General features: G+C 35.6%; 1 protein-coding gene and 1 pseudogene across 2 annotated transcripts; one reads left to right on the top strand and one right to left on the bottom strand.

Moving 5' to 3' along the window:
• Window positions 1-5,411: 5,411 nt before the first annotated feature.
• Window positions 5,412-8,605, top strand: LOC145814940 (uncharacterized; annotated as a pseudogene). The gene is made up of 2 exons (XR_014358154.1): window positions 5,412-5,898; window positions 7,501-8,605. The product of XR_014358154.1 is annotated as an uncharacterized LOC145814940 (transcript).
• A 953-nt stretch (window positions 8,606-9,558) lies between these two features.
• Window positions 9,559-10,962, bottom strand: LOC145814941 (GEM-like protein 4). The gene is made up of 3 exons (XM_082911874.1): window positions 10,437-10,962; window positions 10,253-10,321; window positions 9,559-10,124 (listed from the first exon to the last, which is right to left on the bottom strand). The coding sequence occupies exons 1-3, from the start codon at window positions 10,618-10,620 to the stop codon at window positions 9,673-9,675; spliced, it is 705 nt and encodes a 234-aa protein (XP_082768000.1). The 5' UTR covers window positions 10,621-10,962; the 3' UTR covers window positions 9,559-9,672.
• Window positions 10,963-14,603: the final 3,641 nt, after the last annotated feature.

Below are 14,603 nucleotides of genomic sequence, written 5' to 3'. Positions count from 1 at the left end.
TCAGGCCATTTTCAGTGAGTTTTATGGCTGTCATAATCTCTTTCTAGAGGTAGTTTTTCCACTTTGTATGTCCATCATGTATGTGTAAAGTAATCCACCTCATGGCCTTCCAAATAAACACTTCATTTTTGCATGCATTGACTGAGTTTCAGTGGTTATTTGGGCATATTTTGGCATGGCATACTTCTGTTTTTGTCTGGTTCGGTGAGCCCTCATGTGCTTCACATACTTGTAGTGTAAATCATGGTTCACTAGCTTATTTCGCATGCTTTGTTGACCCTTGATTTTAGCTCTTTTTGGCCTTGCCACTGATTTTGTGCATATTTTGGACTGCCCTAGCTCTGTTTTTTGGTCTCATGGTCGAATGGTGTTTGTTTTGCATACTTGTGGTTCAATACACTTGCTTAGCTTTGAGTTTCGGGGTCCATTACATGCATATACTAAGGTATTTCTTGTTTTAGGACCATTATACATCATATTTCAGAGCTTGTTTGAATGCCATATTGTCATGTTTTATACTCTTTAAATGTGTTTGAGACTCGGGCTTGTATGCCTCATTTACCGACCATTGAATGAATTCCATTTCATTGCATTTCGAACCATCATTTTAGGCCATTTCTCCACTGTTTCAGACCTGCCTAGGGTCTGTTTGGGGTTGGTTTTGCCATTAGTGCATTGTTTTGGGTACCTCTAGAGTAACGCATTTCACTAGTTTCGGTACCTGGGCCCCCTAGCTTGCATTGTGCGCCATGTTTGCATGTTTCAGGACCATTTTGTATCATGTTTCAGAGCTGAAATTTGTGTGTTTGTATGCCATATTGCATCATTTTCCATGCTTTGGTAGAATGGCATTTAATGCCTTAGGATTGATCCATTGCATCGTGAATGTTTGTATGTGTTTCGGTTGTCTCATTTCCATCATATGGCCACTGATGTGAGTGTGGCTGAGGTCTACTCATGTTGGTGTAAGTCCATCGTGCATTGTGTATGCCATTTCAGTCTATAGCATTGCGTATGCTAAGTTGCATGTTAGAGCATTGTGTATGCCATGTTACATCACGTGCATTGTGTATGCCATTTTTAGTCCATAGCATTGCGTATGCTAGGTTACATGTTAGTTGCATTGTGTATGCCATCTCATTTGCGTTGTGTTTGGGATAGGAGTTAGTCCAAGCATGGGAAACGAGGGACGTTTCGTACTCAAAGTGACGAAACGTGTTTCAATTCCCGGTCGCCGACACTCCGGATTAACCATGATGGAGTCTAGGTCTTGTTGTGTTTATACGTGCATTCATTTCACATCGAGTCGTGCAATTCAACTCCTCAGCCATCGTGCATCGAGATGCGTGATTGGTGGCACGAGGATCGAGGTGTGCATACATATGTGAAAATACTTTGCCATGCCCCTTTCTTGCTCTCTGTTGCATCAAATCAAAAATCAGCAACTTTCTAAAGCCTTGCACAACATTCCGGGATCAATTGCAAACAGAGGCGAATCGGGGCATCGCAATGGATTTCCGCGCAAGGCAACTCGAGCATGCATCTTTCACCATTCGGAACAAAGCTGAGGCGGTCCATGAATTTGCATACTAGTTTATTGCTTTCATAGTTAATTTGTTAATTAATTAGGATTTTGTAATATTTAATTATTCATTTGGACTGTAATTATTTATTTGGACTGTATTATTCATTCGGACCCTCTGAGCGAGGGCAGTGTTGTAATAAGTGTGCATTTGTGTGATGTATGTCTTCCAACCCCCACTTCTTTCTCCCTTTTATTTACCAGCTTATGATGGTTAGATTAGGGCATGTTTCAATTAGCATACTTATGCTCGCATGTTTGCATCCATTCATTTGTCATGCATGCACCGGGCTCGGCGCATTATACTAACTGCATTGTATTTCAATTCCGAGTTGAATATATGTTATCTGTTGCATTTCATATGCCATTTTAGAAAAGCCGAGTCTATCTTAAGTTGAATTTTTGCATGTGTTGCATTAGGCATTTTCAGCATAGTTAGGATTCATGCATGTTTTTTAATTAGCTTCTTTCTTTGGCTCGGAGTACTCAGTAAGTGTTTATACTTTAGCATCCTTGCATGCGTGTGAGTGACTGCCATTATAGCATGTTTGCCATGAGGTTAACTGCTTATGTGATATAACTGCCTGAATGCCTGTGGGTGAAGGTTGGATTATCTGAATTGGAATAATGCATTGACTATGAGTTTTAAGCCCATTAGCTAGTGGCAAAACCATCTTTTCTAAGCCCACCCGAGGGTGGAAAAATCTGCATTTTTAGCCTACTTGCGAGTAGTAAACCGCTTTAAAAAACAAACATGAAATGTTTTGTTCCAATTCAGGCGATCCAGTCTATACTTGTATATTGTGCGCATCACAAAGTAAATCTAGGCTAATAACCGGAATAAGAACGCATAATGTTTTCAAAACTAGATATCATGGTTAGTAGAGGCCGATTTTTGATCGAGCGAGCGGGGGTGCTTACGAAGTGACCTTCCCCAATCGTACCCAAGTTCCCGAGCCGAGGCAACTTTGGTGATGACAGACATGTGGCCTTAGGCACGAGTCAGGATTTCCTAAATTCTCCAAAAATAAAATATTTAGGTGGCGACTCTGTATTTGGCAAAGCAGTCCATGTTTGGCACTTCTTTCAAAAAAATCTGTTTTCAAAAACGATTTGCCGGATTTGGACTCTTTGGTGATTTATCAATCTCACATTGCACATTGTGAGATCAGATTAAGAACCGTGACAATTTGAGTCCGAACTGTAGTGAGCCCATATGAACAAAACGGGGTTCCCCCGGGACGTTCGGGGACGTCTACAGGTAACCATTTCGTTTTCAGTTTTCAATTTATATTTACAAAATTTTTAAAAATTGTCATAAAAACTTGTTTGATAATTTTTTTGGTTTATAAATGATTGTCTCAGTTTGTAAATTTGAGGAAAAAACATAAATTCAAAAAATGAGTTTACGTTGGTTTTTAAACAGAAATTTAAAAACTTTACTAACAAATTTTTTTTCAATTAATTTTTTTTCTAACTAATACTAACCGAGAGGGCAATTGATAATGCTACTTTAAACCTTAGGGAGGGGATTGTAATTTCTAAAACGTGAGGGGTGTCAATGTAATTTACTCAATGAGGGTAAAATTGGTATTTAAAAAAATTAAATTGCTGAAGGGGGAATCTGTAATGAAACTTTAAACCTCAGGGAGGAGATGTAATTTTCAAAAGGTGAGGGGAGAACTGTAATAAATATAAACCTCAGGGGGTGTCAGTGTAATTTACCCTAACTAAAATATGGAATGAATTATGTGCCTTGTTTGGCAACACTACAATTTAGCTTTTTAAGTTAAAATTTATAAAAAGATAAAATAGATTAAAATAATTAATAAGACAAAATATTACATTAAATTTATAATCATCTCATTTTTTTTTCTCACAAATATCACATTTAACTATAAAAAAATTCAATAATCTTTCTAAAAACAAAAATTTTAACATATTAAAATAATTTACTAAAATAGCCAACTTTCCAAATAGGCCATAGAAACAAATTGTAATAATTAGCTAAGAAATAATTTCAATTCAACATATAGAAAATAATTTCAACGGATAAAAAAAAATTAAGAGACAAAATTAGAAATAAAATATTCTCAACAACTTCTCACCAAATAATAAAAAAAATAGAATAATTAGGACTTAATACCTTATACTCTTCGGATTGAATTTATGACTAATTAACCCACTTATATATTTATATTCCCATATTTGATGAAAGTGAAAAAATAGATTAATCATTTTTTTAGGGAAATCCCACTGTCCAAACATAAGGTGTTTGTTTGGACGAACTGGATAAGGGGAGATTGTAATTTATCGGACTGTTAGTTCCGGGATATATTATTCCCAAACTATTTGGTTGGATTGGATTTGTATCATATGTTTGGTTAGACGAACTAGATAAGGATAAATATTCAAAAGACTATTTTACCCTTATAATTTATAATTTTTATTTAATACATAATTTTAAATTTGTAATCTATAATTTATAATTTATAATTTAACAACACTAAAAAAAATTTAATTTATAAGGCCATAATTTTTAATTTATTATTTTCAATTAAATTAAATTTATAATTTATATTTTTTATTTAATATATAATTTTAAATTAACGACAATAAAAAATAATTTTATTTAATATATAAATTAAATTTTCAACAATACTAAAAAAATTTAATTTATAAGGCCATAATTTATAATTTATTATTTTTAAATAAATTTAATTTATAATTTATATTTTTTATTTAATATATAATTTTAAATTAACAACACTAAAAAAATAATTTTATTTAATATGTAAATTTAATTTTTTTTAAAAATTTAATTTATAAGGCCATAATTTTTAATTTATTATTTTTAATTAAATTAAATTTATAATTTATAATTTAAATTTTTTATTTAATATATAATTTTAAATTAACAACACTAAAAAAATAATTCATAAATGTTCAAAAAACTATTTAACCTTTTTTTTAATAGTTTGCTAAGTAATAGCATGGGGTAAAATGGACATTTCAGAGCCTAATCCCATGAGATACTAATTCCATGGAAATTCCCATCCTCCCATGGGATAGGATAGTCCCACAAATATGGGACTAAGACCTCATTTGTTTTCAGAAGTAGAATGGAGGAAATTGATAGTGAGGGGATTAATAGTGAGGGAATTGTTAGTGAGAGGATTGATAGCGAGGGGATTAAGTAAAATTGTGTTTGTTTTGATGATAGTTGTTATTATAGGAATTGTTAAATTATTTTTATATAAAATAATAAAACAAATAAAAAAAATACAAAAACATTAAAAATTAATATTTTAAAAAAATGCCCAACATGTAAAAAAAAATTTAAAAATAAAAATAAAATAAAAATTTCCAGAAAAAGTAAAATAATGATTTTTACTTAACAAAAAATACAAAAAAATTAAATATTAATGTTCCAAAAAAAATACCCGACATGTAAAAAATAAAATAAAAAATAAATAAAAAAAAATTTATAGTCCGCTGAACTATTTTTTTAATACAAAGTCCTGAAAGTCTATCTGAATCTCCTTAGGGAGACCCATCTTAATCCGAAACGTACTATCAATCCCCTCCTCATCTCTTAAAACAAAAACAATATTAATAAATCTCATTTTACCACAAATCTCAATCCCTCTCCAAACAAACGAAACCTAATAATCCAAAACAAAAAAAATTAAAACAAACAATAAATTATTAATTTAATCGAACTAATAGTCCAATCACAGACGCTAATCATTCACAACAAACACACCCATAGCGTAAATGCTGGTTGGGTATATATTAGGACTCCACGTTGACACTAGCTCAACTCTATCAGCCATTGAAATTGAAGGAAGCATTGAGGAGCAGATTAGGGTTTCCGATCAAGCCCTAATCTTCTCTCTTCAATCCATTTTCCAGCTTCGATCCAATCACAATTCTGATTATTAGAAACTTAGCTAGGGTTAGGGTTAGGGTTTCCTTACTCTGAAAAATGACTTCAATTTGCATAAACGAGGCCCTGAGAGACGACGAGCTCAGAGCAATACTGGCGAGGCTTGAGAGCGACAAAGACAAGGAAGTGTTCGGACTCGTCTGCAAGCGGTGGCTCCACTTGCAGAGCACCGAGCGGCGCAAGCTCGCCGCCCGCGCCGGACCCCTCATGCTCCGCAAGATGGCCGCTCGCTTCACTCGCCTCCATGAGCTCGATCTCTCTCAGTCTATCTCCAGGTCCTTCTACCCTGGCGTCACCGACTCTGATCTCTCTGTCATTGCTAATTCCTTCACTTGCCTTCGAGTCCTCAGCCTTCAGAATTGCAAAAGTAACTACTACCCATTTCCCTCAAGTTTCAATTTTTAATTTTTTTTGATGGGTTTCTGTTATTTTCTCTATTTTCTGATGAATTTTTACCAAATTACATATATGCCTTCAGGAATTGCAAAAGTAACAACTACACATTTCGCTCAAGTTTCAATTTTTTGATGGGTTTCTTTTATTTTCACTGTTTTCTGATGAATTTTTAGCAAAATTGCATATATATGTCTGTATTTGTATATTAGTTCCTTATGCGATGATGATGTACTTGGCAAATTTATATACTAGTTCTTCATTATGCAATTATTCTGCTTTACTTTCTTGGTCAGCTGTGAGAACTCTTGTCAATAATTACTGATAGTTTGTGAAATTTGGGTGTTGGCATGATGTATCGTATTGATAATTTGATACTCTTTGTTTGGTTTTGTTAAGTTTTCAGTTTTGAATTGCTTGTAATTGAAAAAGACTTCAGTGTCTTCTGTCTGATAAATAGCTATAATTGACTTCTATGAGGTCAGGTTTCACTGTAAAGATTCCTAAGTTAGTGGCACTACGTTCTTCTTGGTCAATGGTTGGAAGCAGTATATTTCCTTGGAATTACTTTTCTTACTAATTTGTCCTTAAAATTTACTACAATTAGAAGGTGTTAATTCCGGGCATTTATTTATGAGATGTACTGTAGTTGATCAAAAATAACACGGCATGCTATGTTAGGAAATGCGAAGATTGCTTAAAGGGTGTTTTTTTTCTTATTAATTAATGTGTTATACACAGGCTATTAGATGCTAAATCAGGAACAAGTTGTTTGATTCCTTACAGATACATGTAGATGTGCTTCTGGGTTGTTCAAGAGTTAGTTTAAATGAAAATGAAATCCATTTCTTAACTCAAAATTCTATTACTGTATGTACTGAAGGTTGAGAATTTTGCACATCTGTAAAGACTCTAATAATAGGAGCAATTGGTATTGGCTGGTGTTTGAAGAACTTCGGTATCTTCTTTGGTTGAGAAATGTTGTGGATCACAGGGAGAGAGATTCATGTTGACTTAGCATGTCTCCTTTCTCTTTAGAAAATAAATAAATAAAAAAGAAAAGTTGAAGAGAAAAGGAAAATGTTGGAAGTGAGTCATATTTTATCATATTTTATTAAAACAACGTAAGGGGCTACATGAATTTGGGGTTGCTGTGGTTAATAGAGCTTCTTCATCTAGCTGTTTTAGGCTTATAGTATTTGGGTCATGGTCTCTGGTTTGTAAAATATTTAGTCGAAAGAAAATGATCTGAAATTTGGAGAAAGTAGGGTTCCCTTACAAACCATTCGAGCTAAAGTTGATTATTGTTTTTATAAGAGTTCCATTGTTGGACTGCCCTTTTGGGGTTATGGAGAACAAATGTGGGAATACTGATAAATAAAATAATAATAAAGAAATGTGTTGCATGGGAACTCTTTTGTTTTGAGCATTATGTTTGTGTTATGTGACTCAATAGGTCTTTTTGTCCTTTGCATACCTGACCTCATTCCCAACTAAACTCCCTTCTTATATGATAATGAAACAAAACTTCTACACTGTTGCTTATTTGGGTTGGTATACTATTCTTGTTCTGTAGGTATTTCAGATAATGGAATATCAGCAATTGGATGTGGTCTTTCTTCTCTACAGGACTTAGATGTATCTTACTGTAGAAAGCTAACAGACAAGGGGTTGTCAGCTGTTGCTGAGGGCTGTCGTGACCTGAGAAGCCTGCATCTTACTGGTTGCAGATTTGTTACAGATGCTGTGTTGCAAGCTCTTTCCAAGAACTGTCATAATCTAGAGGAGTTATGTTTGCAAGGATGCACCAACGTAACTGACTTTGGGCTCACTGTTCTTGTTGATGGTTGTCAAAATATGAAGCTTTTAGATATCAATAAATGCAGTAATGTTGGAGATGTTGGGATATCTAGTGTATCCAAAGCTTGTTCATTTTCTCTGAAGACGCTGAAGTTGTTAGATTGCTATAAGATTGGAGATGAGTCCATATTATCATTAGCCAAATTCTGTAAAAATCTAGAAACTCTTATAATTGGTGGTTGCCGAGACGTATCTGATGAGTCCATAAAGTCATTAGCTTCTGCTTGTAGTCAGAGTCTCAAGAACCTTAGGATGGATTGGTGCCTAAATGTTTCTGATTCTTCATTGAATTGCATCCTCTCTCAGTGCAGAAATTTAGAAGCTCTTGACGTAGGGTGCTGTGAGGAGGTGACAGATTCTGCTTTTCAGGGATTAGGAAATGATGGATTGAAGTTGGTTTTGAAGGTTTTGAAGGTCAGTAACTGTCCAAAGATCACGGTGGCTGGGGTAGGCATGCTTTTGGAGTTATGTAACTCTCTAGAATACCTTGATGTGAGGTCATGCCCACATGTCACAAAGGCAGGTTGCGATGAGGCTGGATTGCAGTTTCCTAAGTGTTGTAAAGTAAATTTTACTTAGGGGAGCCAGATGTTTTACTGTGAGGCTAAGTTTGGATGGTCTGACAATGCCAGAATTTTCTTCTGATAAAATGCCGCTTGTGTGGGCATTTGCCTTTGGAAACTTAATGGATCAGTACAAGGCTGGGTGAGCTATTGCTACTCAAATCTTCTGCTCCTGCCCTTGTCCATGTTATGTATTGGCTTAAGAATTCTGTAACATTTGGCCTGTTTAATATTTATCACACAAAAACGATTTGTTTATTTGTCTGTACGTTGTTGCTTGCTAGTTTTCTGTTCTTTGGAAATTGGGGTATGTTATTTTAATTTGATTGCAGATGTGGATTTGGATTGGGCATAATAATATGAACCCGTGTATTGGTAAATGCTTGGCTTGCTTACTTTACTTTGAGTATCTCAAGTAGGATTCGAGCTCTTGGCAGCTTGGTTTGTTTTACAGCTCTACGGTGTCGCTGCTAGCATGCTCCTAATTTTGCAAAGTGCTAGGGTTTTGGAGTGGGTAAACTTTTTTTCGGAGTTGGTTGGAACTCAACGGTTCCAAAATTTTCCCACTTATGTAGAAGTGGCTACTGTAGTTCTAATTTATGAGTTTGGGTATTATGTGGAAAGAGGGGGAAGCGGGACGGCGAAGAAGCTGTTCAAGGGTGGGGGGCGAGAAATGGGTGAATTACTAATTTGGCCTTGAAAAATGGTCATGTGAGGCAAACTTTGACAATTATCCGTTCAAACTTCTAGTGCCTATCACTGATTCGACCAAATTGACACTAATTTTTACACAAGGCAATTTAGGTAGTGTAATTTTCTCTTGTCCATTTGGTACTTTTGATTTCATTGCCGTATGATAGTTTCAATTTAGAGTGCCAAAAGTCAAGCCTAATGGTTAATCAGCCAACTGCATGCACAGATGCTGAAAGACTTTGTTTTGCACCCTTGAGTGAAATGAAATTGCTAAGCTTCAAAACACACCATAAATTGGTCGTGAGCAGTAGGTTGCATGATGGCAGTCACAGCGCAAAATGGTCGATGCTTTGTTGATTACAAATTTTATGGTTCTCCCAAATGAATGAATGAAGCAGCAGCTTAGCAGTTTGGCATACACCGTTCCAGGAAAATAGGCTATAGCTTACTAGGTATTATTCATTCGGTATTATGGAGATGATTCTATATCATAGCAAAGTACCATTGAATCATAATGATATCCATAATGTCAAATAGCTCAATGATATCATTTATCAATACGTTCCTTTGCTTTGAAGCAAAGTAAGCTGAAGTAGCAAAATTTGTACAGAGTACTTGACTACAGAAGTGTATCATTGGGCTTGAGAGATTGCCTGCTGAAGATATTTCAATGTTTTTCGACAATTCAAGAATCCCATAAACCAGAAATCAAAATTATCCACAGTAACTATTTCTATGTACTTCCGTGATGGTCTCTTCACATTTTGGCTTTCATCGGCTCTCAATATCTTTCCTACCGGGATCAACACCTTGTAACGAATTCTAACAAACTCGCCAGTTGGAGAAGACAATCTGATGGATCTGTCGCTGCAAAAGGCAACTTTGTCAGTGGAGATGAAGAGGAGGCCTCCTATTGGACCAGCTGTTGTTGATAAATAGCATTGGGAAACCTTTAGCAGCTTCTCTCCTTCTCTAATGCTGAAGTGGTGCTTGAAAATGTTATCCACACCGCCTACTCGAATAATTTTAGCTCCCAAACTCAGTTTCCCCTTCACAGTTTCAGTGATCTTGGGCCCTAATCTCACTGCAATTTTCATAAAATAATATAAGACTCGCACAGAGATGTATCATGATCATCCTATTCCTATGTTGGTTTGGTTGACACTAATATTGATACCAAAAAAATTTCTAGAAAAGAAGTAATTACATTACCATGCTCTCTGATGCCATTTGCAAGATTGTCTTGCTTTCCTCCAAGTTTGTTCTTCCAATCTACTTTTTCTGCACGTTAATCACAATCTATTTGTTAAATACTGTCTCTATTTTAATAATTTAAAACTAGTAATGCTAGTAAGTAAAATAGCTCTTTATTGTGAAGAGTAATGGAGAGACTTACTCTGTTTTAATTTTAGAGATCCAATTGAAGAAGAGGAAATTTGGTATCGGCTAGCAGTAGCAGTAGCAGTAGCAGTAGCAGTAGCAGGATCTTGTAAAATTCTTTTTGGTGTCCTCTCACCCAGATATGCCACATGTGAGCCGACCGGAGTTCCAAAAACATGTGTCAGCTTCTGTGTCTTCATATTTGATGAATTGCTATTGCTCCAATGTGATTCCGTTTTTGCTTTCTACTCCCAGAATGCTGTGTGATTGTCAGATGTTTAGAGTGATGATTCTAACCATGGATTCAGGAAATGTATTTATAGGAAGAGAAAGGTATTGGTGGATCTTAAAGTTCTTAGTGGAATGAGTCATGTCTGCCTCATCCACATGAATAAAAAACACACGTCTTAAATAGACTTTCTATAAAGATAGATTGCTGATGGGAAGGTGATGATGTGTCTGGTTTCTTTCATAAAAAGAGATTTGCAGAAAGGTCCAAGTCTTCTTTTGTGATAAATTCACAAAATGAAATGATAGTGTTAGAAGTAATAAAAGCATGACCATAGACATATTATTTGAGGCTAAGCATTAGACAATTTTTTTTTTAAAAAAAAAAAATTAGAAGAAAGAAACTTCATAAATTCCACTAAAACCTGCGAAGCAAGCATTCGATCTTTTTCATTTCTAAAGTAACTTTCGAACCTTTAAAAAAAATTTAAAAATAAATAAATAAAAAACAGAAATCATACACTTTTGTGCAATTGGTCAATGAAAGTAAAATAATAGAACCAGTTGGGTCAGCATTTCAATAATTCAATCGTACAAAGCAGGACCATGTTGCCTGCTTAGCTCTGCTGACTGTATATGAAGGTGTGAATTAAGCTTTTTGAGCTGGAATTTTAGCTTTGCGACGCTGTTCCTCTTTAAAAATAGAGATTTTTATTGATAAATCCCATTTATAAGTATTTTAACCTAAGAAGTTTATGAATGAATTTTTTAACTCACTTAGTCCTATGTATTTATAATTTTATTCTATAAAGTCATTTTTTTTGATTTACATTATTTTTTTAAACTCTTATGCCTTTATATTTAATATTGATATTTAATGTAAGGGAAGGAGAGAGAAGAAAAATGATCAAGGCATAAAAAATTTCATACACAAATTAAATAACATTGATGTTATTATTTTATATTATTATATAATATGAATATATTTTTAATTAACAACACATTAAAAATAATGTGAACATTTTTTCTCATCTGATGTGAATATATTTTTAATTGATAACACATTAAAAATAATATGAACATTCTCTTTCATATGATGTGAATATATTTTTAATTGATAACACATTAAAAAAAATGTGAACATTTTCTCTTATCTGATGTAAACCTTAACATCACTTTTATCACAATGTGCTCTAATGTGAACATTCACATTCACATTCTCTAATGTAAACATTTACGTCATCCGATATAGTCATGTTTATATTCAAATGAAAGGTGAGGCTTGTGGTTGTGTAATTTGATACACTGCTAATGTGAACCTTAACATCACATTTATCACACGTCATATGATATGAACATTTACGTTCACATCATCTGATGTGAACATTTACATTCACGTCATCTAAATCATTCACGTCATCATGTACAGTCAACATTTGGATGCATGGAAACTATTAAAACATAATGACAATCGATAAAAATCATGTTTAATTGTTTGTGTGTAATATATATCAACATTAAATAATGATGTGTAGTTAATGCATTTTTTTAGAGTAAAGATGTGGAGAATATGAATGATCATGAAAACTACCAAAACATAATAATAATCAATATTAAATATCAACATTAATGGGACATGAAAGATTGAGAGTATTTTAATGAAATAGTCAAAATATATATATATATATATATATAGATTAGATGGAATAAAATTTTAGGAAGGGGAATTATTAAAAGAAGCTCCCTTCAAAATATTATCAACCTTGTTAAGTAAACCAAACAGCGTTGATATCTTTATGATTGGAGGACAATAATATGTCATCTTGATGATTGCTTTCTATCCCCATTTTCCTACAAGAATCTAGTTCTCAAATTAGAATTACGAAATCTCATTCATCATTCTTAAAAACAAAAAATTGATACTTTAGATTGAAACCACAGAATTCAAGTTCTCTGTAAATTTCCATGGTGAGGGAAAACAGATTAAGTTAATTGAAAAGGAGTCGGTAGTCTTGAAATCAATCGAGTGTTGCTTAATTTGGGAGGAAAGGTGACTGCTGACAACATCACAATCTGATAGGATCAAACCACCTAAACGCCTTATCTGGATTTGATTACAATCCTCAATTTCGGCATTCCTTTTTATCTTATCCTCATATTAAAGAAAGATGATTCAATGCTTTTCAATGGTCCGTCTCAACATGTTTCCATGTCCAAATCTAAAGCCGACCTTACACTCTACTACGTCTTGATAAGATATGTCTTTTATGTCATTGTTAGTGGGAAAGGGAATCTACACATGATAGCCCCATCAGCACACTTTTCGCACATGTGGAATGACTTTTTAGCTTTTGAACTTTCAAGGTTAGCAAGTGTTGTTGATTTTGTTCGAAATTTGTTTCCTAGTTCACTCGATTCAGTTAAAATAAAATTAAATGATAGAAAATGAAAAGAAAACAATGTAATGTGTTGAATGCTATGGCTCCATATGAGTGAGCACAATTTTATCACTCATGTTGTTGCGTATGAGAATAATAAATGTTCCAAGTTCATGGGGTTTCAGATTCTAGAAAGTTTTGCATGAATAGAAGGATGGTTTTAGCAATCTTTTGTTGTCAAGAACTGGAAAGGTTCAGTGACCAAATCAGATGGCAATGTCAAACCCCTTGTCACTACTCTTGTAAAGTGCCAATCGAAATTGCTCTGAGAGGAAGATCAGTGAAATCACAGTGCAAAACCATTGACCCGTTGTTGATTATTATGCATTTTGTAGTTCACTCAAATCATAAATTGCACCAAGCAACATATTGGTTTCGTTTCCCTGCTCTTGGGAAGCAAAATTGCAGGAAACTAGGCAAACTACCTGTTGAGTTGGCTACAGATTCTGGCCATGTGAAGGAAAGTAGCAGCCAGCTACATGGTGGGGAAGCCATGAGGCCATGTGAGTTGGCCATGAGGCCATGAAGCCTCAATCTGGAAAGCCACTGAAATGGGCTGGCAGCCAGCTCAATTATTCTAGCATTGGTAATCTCTATATATAGAGAAGCTAAGGAGAGTTGTAGTACAGCTGAGATAACAGAGAGCAAAGAGAGAGAGAATTACAGAGAGTGTTGTAATTCTTACCATTTTGTTCAATATAGTGAATCCGCTGCCCGTGGACGTAGGCGACTTGCCGAACCACGTTAAATCTTGTGTGTTATTGCTTGTTTGAGTTCCCTGGTGTGCCCCCGATCCGCAACAATTGGTATCAGAGCTCGGGTTGCGAAAAATCGAATTTTTCCCGAAAGTGCCCAGATTTCGAAGTGCTCAAAATCCACTTTTGACCATACCAGGAGGAAGAACTCCCTGAGAGGAGTCCAGAACAGCAAAAACAGAGCCCAGAGGAGCTTCGACGCGCCCTCACGCGCCCCTGGAAGTTGGCGCGTGAGTCCCAGTCTCGGCACGCCCCCACACGCGCCGTTCAGGCACCCGGCGCGTGATCCCAATCTCACCCACGCGCCACACGCGCGTCTCCAGGAAGAAGACGAGCCACGTGGCACCACGTCAGCACCGCGTCAGCGCCATGTCAGCGCCCCGTGTCCGACTGACAGGCCATGTGTCAGCCACGTGTCAGCCACGTGTCAGCCTAGTCAGCCTGAGCCGCTGACCAAGCCGCGTTGACCAGCCGTCAGCCGCGTTGACCGCGCCGCCGATCCTCCGTTGACCACGCCGCCTGCGCCGTTGACCGAGCCGTTGACCAGCCGTTGACCGTAGAAATTATCCGGTGCTTCTCAGGCGCACCAGATTCTGCAGATCTAACCCGTCCAAAGTGTTTTTGCCAGATCGGAGCCATTCGGAGTCCGTTTTTGACGATCCAATAGTGCTTCCCAACTATTTGGAGTATTTCGGACACATCTGTACGGTCAGTTTTTTGAATTGAAGTTTCTAAAAAATGGAAGAATCTAGATCAACCGAG

This window comes from Camellia sinensis, unplaced genomic scaffold (genome assembly GCF_055761805.1).
Source record: "Camellia sinensis isolate YWXY unplaced genomic scaffold, ASM5576180v1 Unanchor14, whole genome shotgun sequence".
NCBI classification, from domain to species: Eukaryota; Viridiplantae; Streptophyta; class Magnoliopsida; order Ericales; family Theaceae; genus Camellia; species Camellia sinensis.
This window is presented reverse-complemented; position numbering and strand designations above follow the sequence as displayed.

Bases quoted from the DNA above. Each gene is read 5' to 3' on its own strand.
- LOC145814941 (XM_082911874.1), bottom strand. From the start codon at position 10,620: ATGAAGACACAGAAGCTGACACATGTTTTTGGAACTCCGGTCGGCTCA. The intron at 10,322-10,436 runs GTAAGTCTCTCC...ATTAACGTGCAG, and splicing joins ATCTCTAAAATTAAAACAGA to AAAAAGTAGATTGGAAGAAC. The intron at 10,125-10,252 runs GTAATGTAATTA...TGAAAATTGCAG, and splicing joins AAATGGCATCAGAGAGCATG to TGAGATTAGGGCCCAAGATC.